Raw genomic sequence first — 21,728 nt, forward strand, 5'->3', positions numbered from 1 at the left:
CGACTCCTGTTGACACCAGCACACCTGTGAGCACTTCTACTGAAGCCCATTCATCTCCTACAACTGCTGAAGCTACCGTCGTGCCAATCTCAACTCCTAGTGAAGGAAGTACTCCATTAACAAGTATGCCTGTCAGCACCACGCCGGTGGCCAGTTCTGAGGCTAGCACTCTTTCAACAACTCCTCTTGACACCAGCATACCTGTCACCATTTCTACTGAAGCCAGTTCTTCTACAACTGCTGAAGGTACCAGCATGCCAATCTCAACTTCTAGTGAAAGAAGTACTCCACTAACAAGTATACTTATCAGCACCATGCGAGTGCCCAGTTCTGAGCCTAGCACCCTTTCAACAACTCCTGTTGACACCAGGACACCTGTGACCACTTCTACTGAAGCCAGTTCATCTCCTCCAACGGTTGAAGGTACCAGCATGCCAACCTCAACTCCTGGTGAAAGAAGCACTCCATTAACATGTGTACCTGTTAGCACCACACTGGTGGCCAATTCTGAGGCTAGCACCCTTTCCACAACTCCTGTTGACAGTAGCACACCTGTGACCACTTCTACTGAAGCCAGTTCCTCTGCTACAACTGCTGAAGTTACCAGCATGCCAACCTCAACTCCTGGTGGAAGAAGCACTCCATTAACAAGTATGCCTGTCAGCCACATGCCAGTGGCCAGTTCTGAGGCTAGCACCCTTTCAACAACTCCTGTTGACACCAGCACACCTGTGACCACTTCTACTGAAGCCCATTCATCTCCTACAACTGCTGAAGGTACCGTCGTGCCACTCTCAACTCCTAGTGAAGGACATACTCTATTAACAAGTATGCCTGTCAGCACCACGCCGGTGGCCAGTTCTGAGGCTAGCACCCTTTCAACAACTCCTGTTGACACCAGCATACCTGTCACCACTTCTACTGAAGGCAGTTCATCTGCTCCAACTGCTGAAGGTACCAGCATGCCAACCTCAACTCCTGGTGAAAGAAGCACTCCAGTAACAAGTATAACTGTTAGCACCACACTGGTGGCCAATTCTGAGGCTACCACCCTTTCCACAACTCGTGTTGACACTAGCACACCTGTGACCACTTCTACTGAAGCCAGTTCCTCACCTACAACTGCTGAAGGTACCGTCGTGCCAATCTCAACTCCTACTGAAGGAAGTACTCCATTAACAAGTATACCTGTCAGCACCACACCGGTGGCCAGTCCTGAGGGTAGCACCCTTTCAACAACTCCTGTTGACTCCAACAGTCCTGTGGTCACTTCCACTGAAGCCAGTTCATCTCCTACACCTGTTAAAGGTACCAGCATGCCAACCTCAACTTATAGTGAAGGAAGCACTCCATTAACAAATATGCCTGTCAGCACCACACTGGTGGCCAGTTCTGCAATCAGCACCCTTTCAACAACTCCTGTTGACACCGGGACACCTGTGACCACTTCTACTGAAGCCAGTTTATATCCTACAACTTCTGAAGGTACCAGCACACCAATCTCAACTCCTAGTGAAGGAAGCACTCCATTAACAAGTATGTCTTTCAGCACCACGCCGGTGGCCAGTTCTGAGGCTAGCACCCTTTCAACAACTCCTGTCGACACCAGCATACCTTTGACCACTTCTACTGAAGCCAATTCTTCTCCTACAACTGCTGAAGGTACCAGCATGCCAATCTCAACTCCTAGTGAAGGAAGTACTCCATTAACAAGTATACTTTTCAGCAGCATGCCAGTGGCCAGTTCTGTGGCTAGCACCCTTTCAACAACTCCTGTTGACTCCAACACTCCTTTGACCACTTCTACTGATGCCAGTTCATCTCCTCCAACTGCTGAAGTTACCAGCATGCCAACCTCAACTCCTGGTGAAAGAAGCACTCCATTAACAAGTGTGTCTGTCAGCACTACGCCGGTGGCCAGTTCTGAGGCTAGCACCCTTTCAACAACTCCTGTTGACACCAGCACACCTGTGACCACTTCTACTGAAGCCAGTTCATCTCCTACAACTGCTGAAGGTACAGGCATGCCAATCTCAACTCCTAGTGAAGGAAGTACTCTATTAACAAGTATACCTTTCAGCACCACGCTGGTGGCCAGTTCTGAGGCTAGCACCCTTTCAACAACTCCTGTTGACTCCAACAGTCCTGTGGTCACTTCTACTGAAGTCAGTTCATCTCCTACACCTGCTGAAGGTACCAGCATGCCAACCTCAACTTATAGTGAAGGAAGTACTCCATTAACAAGTATGCCTGTCAGCACGACACCGGTAGCCGGTTCTGCAATTAGCACCCTTTCAACAACTCCTGTTGACAGCAGCACATCTGTGACCACTTCTAGTGAAGCCCATTCATCTCCTACAACTTCTGAAGGTACCAGCATGCCAACCTCAACTCCTAGTGAAGGAAGCACTCCATTAACAAGTGTGCCTGTGAGCACAACGCCGGTAGTCAGTTCTGAGGCTAGCACCCTTTCGGCAACTCCTGTTGACACCAGCACACCTGTCACCACTTCTACTGAAGGCAGTTCATCTCCTACAACTGCTGAAGGTACCAGCATCCCAACCTCAACTCCTAGTGAAGGAACCACTCCATTAGAAAGTATGCCTGTCAGCACCACGCTGGTGGTCAGTTCTGAGGCTAACACCCTTTCAACAACTCCTGTTGACTCGAACGCTCCTTTGACCACTTCCACTGAAGCCAGTTCATCTCCTCCAACTGCTGAAGTTACCAGTGTGCCAACCTCAACTCCTGGTGAAAGAAGCACTCCATTAACAAGTATGTCTGTCAGTACCACGCCAGTGGCCAGTTCTGAGGCTAGCACCCTTTCAACAACTCCTGCTGACACCAGCACACCTGTGACCACTTCTACTGAAGCCAGTTTCTCTTCTACAACTGCTGAAAGTACTGGCATGCCAATGTCAACTCCTAGTGAAGGAAGTACACCATTAACTAGTATGCCTGTCAGCACCACGCCAGTGGCCAGTTCTGAGACTAGCACCCTTTCAACAACTCCCATTGACACCAGCACACCTGTGACCACTTCTACTGAAGCCAGTTCCTCTCCTACAACTGCTGAAGGTACCGTCATGCCAACCTCAACTCCTAGTGAAGGAAGTACTCTATTAACAAGTATACCTTTCAGCACCACACTGATGGCCAGTCCTGAGGCTAGCACCCTTTCAACAACTCCTGTTGACTCCAACACTCCTTTGACCACTTCTACTGAAGCCAGTTCATCTTCTCCCACTGCTGAAGGTACCAGCATGCCAACTTCAACTCCTAGTGAAGGAAGCACTCCATTAACAAGTATGCCTGTCAGCACCACACTGGTGGCCAGTTCTGAGGCTAGCACCCTTTCAACAACTCCTGTTGACACCAGCACACCTGTGACCACTTCTTCTCAAGCCAGTTCATCTCCTACAACTGCTGAATTTACCAGCATGCCAACCTCAATTGCTAGTGAAGGAAGCACTCCATTAACAAGTATGCCTGTCAGCACCATGCTGGTGGCCAGTTCTGAGGCTAACTCCCTTTCAACAACTCCTGTTGACTCCAGCACTCTTGTTACCAGTTCTAGTCAAGGCAGTTCATCTCCAGCAACTCTTCAGGTCACCACTATGCATATGTCTACTCCAAGTGAAGGAAGCAGTTCATTAACAACTATGCCCCTCAGCAGCACACATGTGACCAGTTCTGAGGCTAGCACACCTTCCACACCTTCTGTTGACAGAAGGACATCTGTGACCACTTCTACTCAGACCAGTTCTACTCCTACACCTCCTGAAGGTACCACCCTGCCAATGTCAACTCCTAGTGAAGTAAGCAGTCCATTAACAATTATGCCTGTCAGCACCACATCAGTGCCCACTTCTGAGGCTGGCACACCTTCAACACCTCCTGTTGACACCAGCACACCTGTGACCACTTCTACCCAAGTCAGTTCATCTCCTATGACTCCTGAAGGTACCACCATGCCAATCTGGACGCCTAGTGAAGGAAGCACTCCATTAACAACTATGCCTGTCAGCACCACATGTGTGACCAGCTCTGAGGGCAGCACCCTTTCAACACCTTCTGTTGTCACCAGCGCACCTGTGACCACTTCTACTGAAGCCATTTCATCTTCTGCAACTCTTGACAGCACCACTATGCCTGTGTCAATGCCCACGGAAATAAGCACCCTTGGGACCACTATTCTTGTCAGTACCACACCTGTTATGAGGTTTCCTGAGAGTAGCACCCCTTCCGTACCACCTGTTGACACCAGCATGTCCATGAACACTGCCTCTGAAGGCAGTTCATCTCCTACAGCTCTTGAAGGCACCACCATGTCTATGTCAACAATGAGTGAAAGAAGCACTTTATTGACAACTCTCCTCATTAGCCCTATATCTGTGATGAGTCCTTCTGAGGCCAGCACACTTTCAACACCGCCTGGTGATACCAGCACACCTTTGCTCACCTCTACCAAAGCCGGTTCATTCTCCATACCTGCTGAAGTCACTACCATACGTATTTCAACTACCAGTGAAAGAAGTACTCCATTAACAACTCTCCTTGTCAGCACCACACTTGCAACTAGCTTTCCTGGGGCCAGCACACCTTCAACACCTCCTCTTGACACAAGCACAACTTTTACCCCTTCTACTGACACTGCCTCAACTCCCACAATTCCTGTAGCCACCACCATATCGGTATCAGTGACCCCAGAAGGAAGCACACCTGGGACAACCATTTTTATTCCCAGCACTCCTGTCACCGGTTCTACTGCTGATGTCATTCCTGCAACAACTGGTGCTGAATCTACCTCTGTGATAACTTCCACTGAACTAAACACACCATCAACCTCTAGTAGTAGTACCACCACATCTTTTTCAACTACTAAGGAATTTACAACAACTGCAATGACTACTGCAGCTCCCCTCACATATGTGGCCATGTCTACTGCTCCCAGCACACCCAGCACAACCAGCAGAGGCTCCAATACTTCTGCATCAACGCTTTCTGCAACCAGCACACCTCACACCTCTTCTTCTGTCACCACCCGTCCTGTGACCCCTTCATCAGAATCCAGCAGGCTGTCAACAATTACTTCTCACACCACCCCACCAATATTTCCTCCTGCTCACTCCAGTACACCTCCAACAACCTCTGCCTCCTCCACGACTGTGAACCCTGAGGCTGTCACTACCATGACCACCAGGACAAAACCCAGCACACGGACCACTTCCTCCCACACGGTGACCACTAACACTGTCCCCATGACTCCTCCTACAACTAAGAGCAACCCCACCTCAACTCCTATTGTGCCAACAACCACAACATGTAAGTGATTTCTTGAATTTTCCTTTTTTAAAAAAATTATACTTTAAGTTCTAGGGTACATGTGCACAACGTGCAGGTTTGTTACCTATGTATACATGTGCCATGTTGGTTTGCTGCACCCATTAACTCATCATTTACATTAAGTATTTCTCCTAATGCTATCCCTCCCCCATCCCCCTACCCCATGGCAGGCCCCGGTGTGTGATGTTCCCTGCCCTGTGTCCAAGTGTTCTCATTGTTCAATTCCCACCTATGAGTGAGAACATGTGGTGTTTGGTTTTCTGTCCTTGCGATAGTTTGCTCAGAATGATGGTTTCCAGCTTCATCCATGTCCCTACGAAGGACATGAACTCGTCCTTTTTTATGGCTGCATAGTATTCCATGGAGTGAACAGGCAACCTACAGAATGGGAGAAAATTTTTGCAATCTACTCATCTGACAAAGAGCTAATATCCGGAATCTACAAAGAACTTAAACAAATTTACAAGAAAAAAATCAAACAACCTCATCAAAAAGTGGGCAAAGGATAAGAACAGACACTTTTCAAAAGAATTTTCCTTTTTGAAACTGACCTTTCTTTTCAATCTCCACTCACTACTTTTTGTGGTTTTCTCCTTAAACATTTACTCCTAAACTCCTTTTGCTCTGATTTACTTGTTTTCCCTTTGATAAAACCTGCATCAAGGTTTTCTGTCTCAGCACTCTCTCACTTCTCCGCTGTCATGGTTTCTTGCACAAGTTCCCCTTTTTTGAACAAAGCATTACCTCTCTGCCTGGGCACCTCAATCTCTAGTATTCTGTACACAAGTCCTGTTTTCTGTCTTTTGTATTCTGCAGGTCTCTGTTCCATTGCACTTTGTATGCCATGATGTTATTAACTTTGAGTGGTTTATTTATCTTTTCTTTTAAACTTTTTAGTTTACTTTGTAAACTTTCTAGTGGATTTTCTCATTGATTTTGTTCATACTAAAGTGCAAACTTTTTTTTTTTTGCAGAAGGTTTTTGCCAATTCATTCATGTGTACCTTTGTCAAGTATCTCTGCCACCATTCACTTTTATTTTGATTCATTTTATCCCCTGAGCATGCACTAAAGAAGCAAAAGAAGATTCCTTCACTTCTGTCAGCTCTGAATTCTACCTCCAATGCCTACAAGTGTTTTGCTGTCCTTATGTATCCCTCTCCTTTCTCTGACTCAAGAACTTTCACTCAGCCTTCTTCTCTCTTGTTAGGGTGAGCGTTGCACCATTCAATACCTGCTATTATAATATCCTGTATATTGTATTACATGAATCATGTAATATACTAATAGACCTGTGAGTACGACTCCCAGATTAAGAATATTTTGCATACGTTTTTTAAAGTGTGCTAATTAAAATACTTGAAAGCACTGATTTATTTAGATGAATAGGCTCACAGGTATATGATCTCTGTCTGCCCACAGAACTGCCCAATCCCATCTTGAATTGATGATGATGAAGTGTGGTTCTTCAGCTTTTGACCACTACGTTTTTCCCGGACTTTGTGGTTTTTTTCCTTTGCTGAATTCTACTTTGCCTGAACTTTTCTTTTCTTTCTTTTTTCTTTTTTCTTTTCTTTTCTATTTTTTTTTTTTTTGATGGAGTTTCACTCTTGTTGCCCAGGCTGGAGTGCAATGGCATGATCATGGCTCACTGCAACCTCCACCTCCTGGGTTCAAGCGATTCTCTCATCTCAGCCTCCTAAGTAGCTGGGATTACAGTGCACACCACCACACCCAGCTAATTTTTGTATTTTTAGTACAGACAGGGTTTCATCATGTTGGCCAGGCTGTTCTTGAACTCCTGACCTCAGGTGATCCACCCTCCTCAGCTTCCCAAAGTGTTAGGATTACAGGTGTTAGCCACCGTGCCTGGCTGGATTTTCTATCATATGGCTTTTTTCTCTGGATTCTCTCCAATATATCTTTGTCTTCTTGAGCTCTCTGATTCTCAAATGAGTGGTCTGAGCATTTTCAGGTGGGAGATCTGGATCTTGTATTTCCAGGAAGCCTCATAGGTGTCTCACAACAAAGGCCAGGTGGCTGCAATGCCACTGGACCCACCATCTGGTGTCGGTAGCATCTTTGAAGCAGATTGTCCTTCTGTCTTCCTCCTCTTCCCCAGAGATTGGCCTTCCCTTTAGACTGTTGAGCAATGGGTGAACGCGCCCCAGCATCTGCTTCTGTTGTTTCTCGCTAGCCTGTGTTTTGGCACTTAGCTCAGGTCTGGACATCTTCAGTAGTGAAAGCGGGAGAGAGACAGAGGGAGGACACTGATTTAGGATGTATGGGTTTCCAGTGTGCCCAGGACTCTTGACTTCTCTCTTCTATTCTTTCCACACGTCTTGGAGCAAAAGCCCATACATAGAGGCTGCATGCTGTGACTTTCATGAGTGTGGATCCTGCTCTCTGAGTCTGTTTAGGGTAAACCGGAAGGCAGAGGTGAGGCAGGTCTTTGCAGAGTCTATACATACTTCGTGCACTTCCCCAGACAAAATACACCTTGAATACTGATCTACCCAGGCACAGTGATTTTCAAGAAAAGCCAAAGAAAACAGAGCTTTAGATTTTCCAGGTTGATTGGCACAGATATTCTAGAGTTGGCTACCACTACTTCCTACCTATTTAAACTAAGAGGAGTTTATTTGTTGAATTGCAATTTAAAAAGGAGTTGTTAGGCTGGGCATGATGGCTCACACCTGTAATCCCAGGATTTTGTGAGGCTGAGACTGGAGGATTTGTTAAGGCCAGGAGTTTGAGACCAGCCTGAGCAACAGAGCAATACCCCGTCTCTACAGAAAAATTTTAAAAATTAGCCAGGCATGGTGATTCATGCCTGCAGTCCCAGTTACTTGGTAGGCTAAGGTGGGAGGATTACTTAAGCCCAGGAGGTCAAGGCTGTAGTGAGCTATGATTGCACCACTGCGCTCCAACCTGAACGAGATGGTGAGGCTCTGTCTCAAAAAAAATAATAAAATGCCGGGTGCAGTGGCTCACACCTGTAATCTCAGCACTTTGGGAGGCCGAGGCGGGTGGATCACGAGGTCAGGAGATGGAGACCATCCTGGCTAACATGGTGAAACATCGTCTCTACTAAAAATACAAAAAATTAGCCGGGCGTGGTGGCGGGCGTGCCTGTAGTCCCAGCTACTCGGGAGGCTGAGGCAGGAGAATGGCGTGAACCCGGGAGGCGGAGCTTGCAGTGAGCCGAGATCGCGCCACTGCACTCCAGCCTGGGCGACAGAGCAAGACTCCATCTCAAAAAATAAATAAATAAATAAATAATAATAAAATAAAATAAGATCTAAACTCCTCCCTCAAACTCCACATCCCAGTAAATTAAAAAAGAATCAGAATGAGTCATAAGAGTAACGATTACCAGTATGGGCTTTTCCAAAGTGGGTGTTGAGGAACAACAACCATCTAATTCTCAACCTGGGTGGAATCTAGACTGTTCAAGTTCACCTGGGTTCTCCCTTCCTCAGCCCTGACTGTGTCGCTCACCTCTCACAATACCAGGTTTCTCTTTCTTCACGTTTTTGGGGTAAAGTCAAGCATGCTGGACTAGGACTGGGTGGAGTGTAGCCTGCACGTGGACCCATCAGGAGGTGGCTTAGCCTCTCTCTGACTCACTTTGCGTATCTGTGAAATGAGGATAATAGTAACTGTCCTGTGCACCCCTGGGGTCTCATGAGAGTATCAAATTAGGCAGTGTTGGAGCCAGGCGCGGTGGCTCACACCTGTAATCCCAGCACTTTGGGAGGCCGAGGTGGGCAGATCACCTGAGGTCAGGAGTTTGAGACCAGCCTGGCCAAACTGGTGAAACCCCGTCTCTACTAAAAATACAAAAACTTAGCTGGGTGTGGTGGTGGGCGCCTGTAATCTAAGCTACTCGGGAGGCTGAGGCAGGAGAATCGCTTGAACCTGGGAGGTGGAGGTTGCAGTGAGGCAAGATCACGCCATTGCACTCCAGCCTGGGCAACAAGGGTAAAACTCGGACTCAAAAAACAAAAACAAATTAGGCAGTGTCCGTGCAAACACATTGTAAGCTGTAAAGTGCTGTGCTCAACATGTTAACCACAGTAGATCCCTGCTCCTTCCAGTGAGGTGCCTCAATGGAGGAACGTGGAAAGAAAACTTCTGTGATTGTTCCACAGGCTTTGGAGATCAGTGCCAGACTACGGCCTCTCGCTGCAAGAATGGAGGCACCTTGGATGGGCTCAAGTGCCAGTGTCCCAACCTCTATTACGGGGAGTTGTGTGAGGAGGTGGTCAGCAGCATTGACATAGGTGAGTGCAACCCAGGCCTTCCCCCACCCCATGCCCTGGGACCCGACCTCCATACAGGCACCAGTCCCTGCCCCACCTTGATGTGAGGCCAGGAATAGGGCCTCTTCTGGGCTGTGGTGTTTTTTGTTTTGTATTGTTTTGTTTGTTTTGTTTCCACCCAGTGCTACGAATGCTAAAGCATTACAAAATGAATAAAATAGGCCAGGCACGGTGGCTCTCGCCTGTAATTCCAGTGCTTTGGGAGCCTGAGGCAGGATCACTTGAGGCCAGGAGTTCAAGACCAGCCTGGGCAACATAGTGAGATCTCATTTATTTATTTAAAAAAAAAAAAAAAACCTGACTGGATGTGGTGGTGCATACTTGTAGTCTTAGCTGCTTGGGAGGCTGATGTGGGAGGATTTCTTGAGCCCAGGAGGTCAAGGCTGCACTGAGCTATGATCTCACCACTGCACTCTAGCCTGGGCAACAGAACAATACCCTGTCAAAAAAAAGAAGGAAGGAAGGAAGGAAGGAAAAAAGAAAGAAAGAAAGAGAGAAAGAAAGAAAAGAAAATGAATAAAAGAGAAAGAAAATAAAATAAGAAGGTGTATTTTGGATACAAATTTGGCACAAAATTTTACCATAAAATACAATGGAGGTCACTCCCTCCACCCAGACTGGGGGGGCAGATCTTCTGAGTAGGAAACTCAGAGATGCTTTGCTCAGTAAGTCTACCCACCTCAGGGCCACCGGAGACTATCTCTGCCCAAATGGAACTGACTGTGACAGTGACCAGTGTGAGCTTCACCGAAGAGCTAAAAAACCGCTCTTCCCAGCAATTCCAGGAGTTCAATCAGACATTCACGGAACAGGTAAGTCTGGGAGAGCAAGGCCCCATGGCTACTCAGTTCCCCCAAGAGCAGAGTCTGTAGGGTAAGAAGGCAGCTGGGGGCTGTTCCCTTGTTAGATGTGCGGGAGTTCTCTCAGGCCCCCACGTCCTCAGGGCTTGCCAGTGGAGGAGGGAAGAGATGAGGCCAGGTTTTACCTGGGAGCTACAGGAGGCCCCTGGGGCAGAGCAGGTCTCTGGAAAGAAACCACTCCATTTGATGAGTGTGCTACGATGCTGTGGGACAGGAGCATCCCCTGGTCCTGTGACCTCCTGATGTCCCACGGAAAGGCCCCGTGGTCCCTCTGGGATGACACAGTGTCCCCTTGCCTTTCAGATGAACATTGTGTATTCTGGGATCCCTGAGTATGTCGGGGTGAACATCACAAATCTACGGTAAGTGTCTGGGCCTGTGGGAAGAGGGTCTGTGGCGTGGAAGGAGCAGTCATAATTATAAAGGCAATTAGAACTGTGCCCCCTGCGTTACTGTGCTCAGGCAGCTATTGCAGAATATCACCGATGGGGCGGCTTAAACAACAGAAATCTATTTCTCCCAGTTCTAGGGGCTGGAGGTCTAAGATGAAGGTGTGGGTGGGTGTGGTTTCTCTGGAGGCCTCTCTCCCTGGCTTGTGGATGGCCGCCTTCTTGCTGTGTCTTTGCATGGTCTTTCCTCTGTGCACATCTCCCTGCTGTCTCTGCATATCCAGATTTCCCCTTCTTATAAGGACACCAGTCAGACTGGGTGAGGGCCTACACTAATAGCCTCATTTTAATTTACTCACCTCTTTAAAGACCCTATCTCCAAATATAGTCACATTCCGAGGTTCTGGAGGTTAGGGCTTCAATATATAAATGTAGGAGGCACCAGGTGCAGTAGCTCTCACCTGTAATCCCAGCACTTTGGGAGGCCGAGGTGGAAGGATTATTTGAGGCCGGGAGCTCAAGACCAGCCTGAGCAACACAGCAAGACCTTGTCTCTACAAAAAATACAAAAATTAGCAGGGCATGGTGGTATACACCTGCAGACCTAGCTACTCAGGAGTCCGAGGCAGGAGGATCACATGAGCCCAGCAGTCAGAGGCTAGAGTAAGCCAGGATCGCACCATTGCTCTCCAGCCTGGGCAGCAGAGTGAGACTCTGTCTATAAAACAAAAAACCCCAAAACCTCAAGGATGGCCTCTTCTGTGGTTTCCATTCCTCCATCCATCTTCATCGCTGAGGCTTCCCTAAGACCTCCCGGAGACTCCCTTTGTAGAAAGTTCTCTTAGGCACAGGCTGCTGGGAGAACTCCTATAGCAGGGGGCCCAATGCAGTGCATAGGACAGAGCCATCACCCCAAACTGTCCTGCCCCAAGTGCCTAGGACAGAGTCATCACCCCAACTGTCCTGCCCCCAGCTCTGCCTTCCCTTGGGATCAGAGAGGGTGAAACCTGCCTGGTACAGATTCGAGAGGTAAGCACCCAATTCTGACCCCAGGATGTCTTCCCTTCCCTCTTCAGTCTTGGCAGTGTGGTGGTGGAGCATGACGTCCTCCTAAGAACCAAGTACACACCAGAATACAAGACAGTATTAGACAATGCCACCGAAGTAGTGAAAGAGAAAATCACAAAAGTGACCAAGGAGCAAATAATGACTAGTGATAATTGCTCAGGTAAACTCTGGGCTTCCCAGGAGGGAAGGGAGAAGGCATCAGAGCTGGGGCATGACTTCCTTAATAGACAGGAGGGCTGGGAGTGAGGATGGTTAATGGGTGGGTGCAAGAGTCACTGTGGGGTCCTAGGGGTTGCAGCCCAAAGAAACCCCAGGATTGGGCCGAGAGAGTCTTTAACCTTCATCATCCTCTGGCCCATTTTTTCCCTGGGGTAGAGGAAGTGACAAAGGCAAATGGAGAGAGTAGGAGAACATGGAGATCCAGGAATTCATCCCGGAACCTGCAAGGCCAGACATACAAGCAGACCACATCTTGCAGGGTGCCAGGACTAAGGGCTATAGGACAGGGGAGTCTGCTGGAAATGAGGACCCATGGGCCTCGTTACACAGGGGTTCATCTAAGTGTGCGGATCATGGCAGAAGACGGAAGAAGGAGGCATTGGGCAGGCATGGTGGTTCACGCCTGTAATCCCAGCAGTTTGGGAGGCTGAGACGGGCAGATCACTTGAGGCCAGGAGTTCGAAACCAGCCCTGTCAACATGGTGAAACCCCATCTCTACTACAAATACAAAATTAGCCAGGCATGGTGGCAGGCGCCTGTAGTCCTAGCTACTTGGGAGGCTGAGGCAGGAGAATCGCTTGAAACCGGGAAGCAGAGGTTGCAGTGAGCCGAGATTGCACCACTGCACTCTAGCCTGGGTGACAGAGCAATACTCCATCTCAAAAAAAAAAAGAAAGAAAAAGAAAGAAAATAAGAGAGAAAAGGGAGGCATAGGACAAAAAGGCTCAGGACACTTGGAGGGTCACAGGACACGAGGCTGATGCTGCCCCTCTGCCGGGGCCAGATTCCCACCTCCCCATCACAGCCCACCCCCTTCTCACACACACACATGCCTTAGCTCCCTGAGGATGCAGAACAAGCGTGTATGTGTCATGAGGGGTTTTATGTGTGTCTCTTTCACAGCTATAATGTGTTTCAACACCACTGGCACCCAAGTGCAAAACATTACGGTGACGCAGTACGACCCTGAAGGTAGGTGATAACACAAGGGGTTTGGGGGAAGGCTGGAGAGGTGGGGAGCCCAGGAGGAGTGGGACAGTGCCTCCCCAGCCCCCTGATCATGGCTGCTGCCCATCCCTGCGCCCCCCACCAGAGGACTGCCGGAAGATGGCCAAAGAATATGGAGACTACTTCGTAGTGGAGTACCGGAACCAGAAGCCATACTGCATCAGCCCCTGTGAGTCCGGCTTCAATGTCTCCAAGAACTGTAACTTTGGCAAGTGCCAGATGTTTCGAAGTGGACCCCGGTGCCTGTGAGTGCTCCCCCCATCTCCTCCAGCCCAGCCCAGACGTCCTGGTCCTCCCCTCCCCTGCAGGGCTTTACCCCAGGCATTGCCTGGAGACCGAGGTCATGGGACTAGGTCCCAGCGTCTCCTGAATGTGTCCAGCTGCAGAGGAATTGGGTTGGGGATAAGGGAAAAACATGAGTAGTTGAGCTCCAAGGCTGCGTCCAGAACAGCCTAGCCATGTCCTCTCTGTGTTAAGGAGGGCTGAGGACGGTGACAACTTCCTGGGAAGGTTGTCCGACAGGGGGAACAGAGACAGAGCCTTGCTCTCTCTCCAGAGAGAGAACAACGTCCTCTGCTGGTAAAATAGAAACAGAAGGTTACACACCCATATGGGGAGTGGGGAGAACCCCTCTAGCCCAGTCAGAGGTAGGAAAGCGAAGAAGAATGTTGTCACTTGAAACAGAACCAGAGAGAGAACAGCTGGAGCATCAGGTGCGGGAAGAAGCCACATGTGGGCAAACACCTGAGTAGTTAGTCTGGGAAGGCTTCCTGGAAGAGGGGGTCACAAGCTGGAAAGGGGAAGAAAAGAACAGGGTTTAGAGAGGGCATCTCAAGGCAGCAGGGAGGAGGAAGAGCTTCAGCGGTGTAACGGGAGCTCTGGATCAGGGCTGCAGCCTGGCTTTCTTGACAGAGAGGAGGGCTGGAAGTGAGGAGGTTAATGGGTGGATGCAAGATCACTGTGGGGTCCTGGAGTCCCTGGGAGTGCAGCCCAAGGAAGACCCAGGGTTGGGCCAACCATCCTAGGTCCTGGGTTGCAACTGGAGGCAAAACCTAAAAGCTTGGAGTGGGAATTGAGCTCATTTGAGGACCACCTCCAGGGATGCTGGTGTTCATCTCTGTTCATCCCCTCGGGGTGCCTTGCTTTATGCCCCCTGGCAATCTCTTCTCACCTCCTCTTCATTAAACACCCACTGGGCACGGCCTGGGTCTGAAGCTGGTGCTGACTCTGTTCTCTCTCCCCAAACCTGCCGCTTCTCACCCATCTCAGCTGTGTGACCACGGAAACTCACTGGTACAGTGGGGAGGCCTGTAACCAGGGCATCCAGAAGAGTCTGGTGTACGGCCTCGTGGGGGCAGGGGTCGCGCTGGTGCTGATCATCCTGGTAGCTCTCCTGATGCTCGTTTTCCGCTCCAAGAAAGAGGTGAAACGGTGAGCAAGCCCCTACCACCCCCTCTTCCAACTCCCTCCAGCTCCTCCTCTTCCTCTGAACCCTCTGCCTCTAATCACTTCATCATCGAGGTGGACAGTGGGGGGAGCTAAAAATGGGGATACAGCTTGTCCGTGGTCCTTATTCCTGTTCCCCAATCCTAATGGGGTCTCTCTGGTGTTTCCATCAATAGGCAAAAGTCCAGATTGTCTCAGTTGTACAAGTGGCAACAAGAGGATGGTGGACCAGCTCCTGGGACCTTCCAAAACATTGGCTTTGACATCTGCCAAGGTATCGGCCTTCCTCTCTGAACTCAGAATGGCTCAAAATGTGGAAACAGGCTGGGTGGGGTGGGCTCACGCCTGTAATCCCAGCACTTTGAAAGGCCGAGGCAGGAGGATTACTTGAGGCCAGGAGCTCAAGATCAGCCTGGGCAACAACACAGCAAATCTCTATCTCTTAAAAAAAAAAAAAAATTAAAAAGGGAGGCTGAGGCAGGTGGACCACTTGAGGTCAGGAGTTTGAGACCAGCCTGGACCACATAGTGAAACCCTGTCTCTACTGAAAATACAAAAAAATTAGCTGGGCGTGGTGGCAGGTGCCTGTAATCCCAGCTACTCGGGAGGCTGAGGCAGGAGAATCGCTTGAACCCAGGAGGCAGAGGTTGCAGCTAGCCGAGATTGTGCCATTGCACTCCAGCCTGGGCAACAAGCACGAAACTCCGTCACAAAAAAAAAAAAAAGAAAGAAAAAAAATTTAAATTATCTGGTCATGGTGGCATGCACCTGGAGTCCCAACTACTCGGGAGGCTGAGGCAGGAGAATTGCTTGAGCCTGGGAGATGGAGGCTGCAGTGAGCCGTGATTGCACCACTGCACTCCAGCCTGGGCAACAGAACAAGACCCCGTCCAAAAAAAAAAAAAAAAGAGTATATAGGAGGCACCTGGGAAGACCCTGGGGCTTAAAGCGTGAAGGGGGAAAATATTTCCCACTCCAAAATGTTTGGCTCTACAGCTAAAACCTTATTTCCATTACTGACTCCTGCGAGACCCTGGATGGGGCATAGTGAACTGAACCACTGGGGAAACACAGGTTCCTTGAGGGTGGTAGATTTCTCTAGTGCACAGATTAGTGCTTGGGAGTGGGTGAGCTCATTAGCAGGGGAGTACCTCAGTAAAGAGACTAACATTAGATTTTGCTAGGTTAAAGGCACATGTTAAAATTTCTAAAAATAGAGTCTTTAAATTCTAAAGAAGGAAATATGTGGAATGAGAAATTTCTCAAAATAGTCTTTAAATTCTAAAGAAGGGGAAGATTAGAATGAGGAAAAAGTCCAGTCAACCCACAAAGAGGCAGGAAAGGGAGAAAAAGAAAAAGGAGGTGGGATGCAGTGGCTCATGCTTACAGTCCCAATGCTTTGGGAGGCCGAGGCTGGAGGATTGCTTGAAGCCAGAAGTTCAAGACCAGCCTGGGCAACATAACGAGATCAAAAAATTAAAAAAATTAGCCAGGCACAGTGGTGCATGCCTGTAATCCCAGCTACTCAGGAGGCTGAGTCAGGAGGATCACTTGAGCCCAGGAGGTCAAGGCTGCAGTGAGCTATGATTGCACCACTGCACTCCAACCTGGGCAACAGAGCAAGACCCTGTCTCTTAAAAAAAAAAAAAAAAAAAATTGTGGCTTATGCCTGTAATCCTAGCACTTTGGGAGGCCGAGGCTAGTGGGTCACCTGAGGTCAGGAGACCAGCCTGGCCAACATGGTGAAACCCCGTCTCTACTAAAAATACAAAAATTAGCTGGACATGGTGGCATGTGCCTGTAATCCCAACTACCTGGGAGGCTGAGGCAGGAGAATCGCTGGAACCTGGGAAGTGGAGGCTGCAGTGAGCTGAAATCGCACCACTGCACTCCAGCCTGGGCAACAGAGCAAGATTCCATAGAAGGAGGAGGAGGAGAAGGAGGAGGAGGAGGAAGGGGAAGAAGAAGAGGAGATAGGACACATAGAAAATAGAAAATAAAATGATAGGAAGTAATGCAAATATATCACAAATCATAATACGTATAAGTAGATTAAACTCTAGTTTAAAAAGAATTTTTTAAAAAAATCTAGGTATCCACTGTGGGTGGGAGGTACATGTTAAATAGAAACACAAAGGTTAGAAACAAAAGTGTAGAAAAGACAAAACAGGATAATACTAAACAAAGTGTCTGTTGTTTTGTGTATAGCTGTACTCATTGCAGGCACATAAACTTTAAAGCAAAAAGAATTACTAGGGATAAAAATGATCAATATTAGGAAATGGCTTACTCTGTTAGACACAAGTCTAATTTGTATGCTCTGTACAATCTCGAAATAGATAAAGCAAAAATTGACAAAGCTACAAGAAAAAATTAACAAATCCACCAACATGGTGAGAGATTTTTAAAACGCCTCTCTTAGTAATTGACAAAAGTCATTGAGGATTACAGAACTTTTATACAAAATAATTAGCCTTAATACAATACAGAACACCGCATTCAACAAATAGAGGGTATACATTTATTACCTGAGTCCACAAGAAAACTTTTAAGGATGGCCATACACAGGCCATTAAAAAAGCCTTAACAAACTTATAAAAAATTATTTAAATCAGACAATATTATCTGACCATAATGCAAGTATGTTAGAAATCAATAACAAAAATATTTTTGGAAAACAGAAACAAAAATCCAGTATCTTTGGAAATTTTTTTCAAGCGTCTAAATAATGTATGGATCAGATAAGAGATTATAGTGAAAGTGAGAAATTAGTATCAAGACTTGTGGCATGCAGCTACAGCTGTACTCAGAAAATTCATAGCCTTAATATGCCTGTATTAGGGAGCTGCTGAGTCAGGTAATGTTGACAGTTTGTCACATTTTCAAGGGTTTGCAGTTTCCTAGGGGTAGAGACAAACTGTCTCATCCTCCATTGGATGGGATTAAAGGGAGAGATGAAAGTTTGTCCTTCTAACCTCCTGTTTCCATGGTGCTTTCCATCCCTCCAGAAGATGATGATTCCATCCACCTGGAGTCCATCTATAGTAATTTCCAGCCCTCCTTGAGACACATAGACCCTGAAACAAAGGTAAGAAGGGCCTGGATGGGATGCTGGCCTCCCCCAACCCTGCGACTTTCTTCTCTTCCTTTCCTACGTGGTAGGACCTTCAGAAAAACAGAACCATGTTTACAGTTTATTGGTCCAGGTGATCCTCCCAGGTCCATACTGCCAGGAAACAAGCCTAACTCAGGGGAAGAATAAAAGCTAAGTAGCAAGGTGGAGTCACTTTCCCTTGACCCCTGAGGCTTCAGGTTTGGAGGTTTCCTTCCCTACTCTAAGTACATCCTTCATGGCCAACTTCCTTAGTTATTTTAATTTGTAAACACAGATAAAAGTCAAAATAGCAGTGCAGTAAATACTTACGTATTCCATCTAGCTCAACAAAGCTTAATATGCCATATGTTTCTTTCTTTGTATTGATCTATTCACTAATTTTTGCGGAATAATTTGGAAGTCAGCTGCCAACATTGTGACACTTGATCCCTAACCATTTCAGCACACACTTCCCAATACCATGATTATATCCAATACATTGATCATAACTTCACAATATCATCTGGTACCCAATTTTTCCAATTAGCCCAAGGACATCTTTTATTACTAGTTTTTTTTTTCTCAGATGTAGATACAACAGATTTCACTCACTGACTTCTGTTATGTCTCTTTGGTCTTTTAATCTAGAATGGGCTCCTACATTTTTTAACATATTGCTTTTTTTAAGAGTCTAGGATGGTTGTCTTGAAAAATGTCTCACACTCCTGGTTTGTTTCACGGTGTCATCTAACTTGTCCCCCCATCCTTAGTATCAGAGGTATTAGAGGTATTCTAGGATTGGAAATACTGGAAGTTGGGTCTAGAGGCTTAATTGGAATCAGATTAAACATTTTTGTTATATCATAGATAATGCTATCGCCTCACTTCAACAAGTATATAACGTCAGGTTTTCCCCTCATGATTAAGGCCAAGATTGGTCACTTGGGCAAAAAGTGACCACTCCTTGATCACTGCCTTAATATGAGTTAAACTGGATGGATATTTGAGGGTAGGAGAAATAACAAGTGTGAACGTCTTCAGGTGCTATGCTCCCTTGACAGCCCTTTGGGGCAAGGATGAAATCTCCAGCAAGGATACCTGTAAACCTACCTGGCAGGGAGGGGAAGGCACAATTGGTTTGTGCTAGAATCCAGGTAATGGGACAAGTTCTAAACCAACCACTTAGGCCAGGTGTGGTGGCTCATGCCTGCAATCCCAGCACTTCGTGAGGCCAAGGCAGGAAGATTGTCTGAAGTCAGGAGTTTAGGACCAGCCTGGGCAACAAAGTGAGACTCTGTTGCTATAAAAGAAATAATAATCATAGCCAGGTACAGTGGCTCACATCTGTAATCCCGGCACTTTGGGAGGTCGAAGTGGATGGATCGTTTGAGCCCAGGAGTTTGAGACCACCCTGGGCAACATAGTGAAACCTCATCTCTACAAAAAATTTAAAAATTATTCAGGTGTGGTTGTGTGCACATGTAGTCCCAGCTACTTGGGAGGCTGAGGTGGGAGGATCGCTTGAGCCCAGAAGTTACAGGCCACAGTGAGCCGTGATTGTGCCACTGCACTCCAGCCTGGATGGCAGAGTAAGACCCTGTCTCAAAAAAAATAAAAAATAAAAATAATTAAACAGAACACTTCCTATCCCAATCCTCCTTATGCTTCCAAGATCCCAAATTCCTCAAGGGCTGAGCCCTCACCTGGTTTTATCTTTCTTTTCAGATCCAAATTCAGAGGCCTCAGGTAATGACGACATCATTTTAAGGCATGGAGCTGAGAAGTCTGGGAGTGAGGAGATCCCAGTCCGGCTAAGCTTGGTGGAGCATTTCTCCATTGAGAGCCTTCCATGGGAACTCAATGTTCCCATTGTAAGGACAGGAAACAAGCCCTGTACTTACCAAGGAGAAAGAAGAGAGAGACAGCAGTGCTGGGAGATTCTCAAATAGAAACCCGTGGAAGCTCCAATGGGCTTGTCATGATATCAGGCTAGGCTTTCCTGTTCATTTTTCAAAGACGCTCCAGATTTGAGGGTACTCTGACTGCAACATCTATCACCCCATTGATCGCCAGGATTGATTTGGCTGATCTGGCTGGGTAGGCGGGTGTCCCCGTCCTCCCTCGCTGCCCCATGTGTGCCCCTCCTAAAGCTGCATACTCAGTTGAAGAGGACGAGAGGACGACCTTCTCTGATAGAGGAGGACCACGCTTCAGTCAAAGGCATACAAGTATCTGGACTTCCCTGCTAGCACTTCCAAACAAGCTCAGAGATGTTCCTCTTCTCGTCTGTCTGGGTTCAGTACCATGGACAGCGCCCTCGACGCACTGTTTACAACCGTGACCCCTTGGACACTGGACTGCATGCACTTTACATTTCACAAAATGCTCTCATAAGAATTATTGCATACCATCTTCATGAAGAACACCTGTGTTTAAATATAGAGCATTTACCTTTGGTATATAAGATTGTGGGTATTTTTTAAGTTCTTATTATTATGAGTTCTGATTTTTTCCTTAGTAAATATTATATATATTTGTAGTAACTAAAAATAATAAAGCAATTTTATTACAATTTTCATGGTTCCCAGATATTTTCCTCCTATTTCCCATAGCTCCTGTTTCTAACCTCCCAGACTCTCTCTCTCTCTCCTTCTCTCCTCCAGAACATAAAATCGGATGCTTTTGGGGTTCAAGACAACAACAGAGAGATTTGCAGTGGAAAGAGGACCATTCCTTGAACTCCGCTGACACCATTTGCTGGTGTCCAAGAGGCAAGGCAGACAGACAGACAGACAGACACACACACACACACACACACACACACACACACAGGGGGAGAGAGAGAGAGAGAGAAACTCACTTCCTACCAAAGAAAACCAAATTTTCCAAGCTCTCCTTCTGAAAACGGGCTTTTATTTCTTTCCACGCATCTAAAGAGATAGAGACCTGGGCTCTATTTCCAGCTTTCTCGTGAATTCCTTGGGTTAAATCTGGGAAAAATCTATTTGGACTCAGTCTTGCCTTCTGCCGAATAAGGACTAGGTTGTTTCTAAAGCCTCTTTCATCGCTGTCCTTCTTAATATTCCTAGGACGCTTTTTAAAAATTATTATTATTCCAGCCATGCCGCTCAGGATTCACTGTATTCTTGAAAATCTCTCCCACCGGCCACCCGCTTCAAAGCCTAACCTGAGACAGAACCTGGACTCTGCTGTCCCCTACTGGACGCTCTGAGCACCTGCAGGCACCATGCCGTTTCTCAGCGGTCCGCTTCTGGCCTCTCCTGCGACAAAAATATTCCGTTACACTTGATCATTTCCATGTTTGCCATCAAAATTCTGTTTCTTTTCTTTTCTTTTTTTTGAGACAAGGTCTCACTCTTTCGCCAAGGCCAAAGCACAGTGGTGTGATCACTGCTCACTGCAGCCTTGAGCTCCTGGGCTCAAGAATTCCTCCAGCCTCAGCCTCCCAAGTAACTGGGACTACAGATGCCGGCCACCACGCCCGGCTAATTTTTAATTTTTTCGTAGAGACGGGGTTTCGCTCTATTGTCCAGGCTGGTCTTGAATTCCTAGTCTCAAACGATCCAACCACTTCTGTCTCCCAAAATGCTGGGATTCCAGGCGTGAGCCACTATGCCTGGCCTTTTTTTTTTTTTTTTTTTTTTTTTTTAATTTTGGAAATTTGCAAATCTACAGAGAAGTTAAAACAATAAAGTTAAAAAAGTGAACCATACCTGGGCGTGGTGGCTCACGCCTGTAATCCCAGCACTTTGGGAGGCCAAGGCAGGTGCATCACCTAAGGTCAGGAGTTCAAGACCAGCCTGGCCAACACGGTAAAACCCTGACTCTATTAAAAATACAAAAACTAGCCGAGAGTGGTGGTGCATGCCTGTAATCCCACTTACTTAGGAGGCTGAGGCAGGAGAATGGCTTGAACCTGGGAGGTGGAGGTTGCAGTGAGCGGAGATTGCAC

At 47.3% G+C, this 21,728-nt stretch overlaps 1 protein-coding gene across 1 annotated transcript; it reads left to right on the top strand.

The window, feature by feature from the left end:
* Positions 1-653: 653 nt before the first annotated feature.
* On the top strand, positions 654-19,522 carry MUC17 (mucin 17, cell surface associated). Its single transcript, XM_054495704.1, has 12 exons — positions 654-2,636; positions 3,168-5,325; positions 9,500-9,631; positions 10,355-10,482; positions 10,834-10,892; positions 11,996-12,147; positions 13,111-13,179; positions 13,301-13,460; positions 14,485-14,646; positions 14,838-14,935; positions 17,673-17,749; positions 19,481-19,522. The coding sequence occupies exons 1-12, from the start codon at positions 654-656 to the stop codon at positions 19,520-19,522; spliced, it is 5,220 nt and encodes a 1,739-aa protein (XP_054351679.1).
* The last annotated feature ends 2,206 nt before the right edge of the window (positions 19,523-21,728 follow it).

Source organism: Pongo pygmaeus, chromosome 6, assembly GCF_028885625.2.
Source record: "Pongo pygmaeus isolate AG05252 chromosome 6, NHGRI_mPonPyg2-v2.0_pri, whole genome shotgun sequence".
Lineage (NCBI taxonomy): Eukaryota > Metazoa > Chordata > Mammalia > Primates > Hominidae > Pongo > Pongo pygmaeus.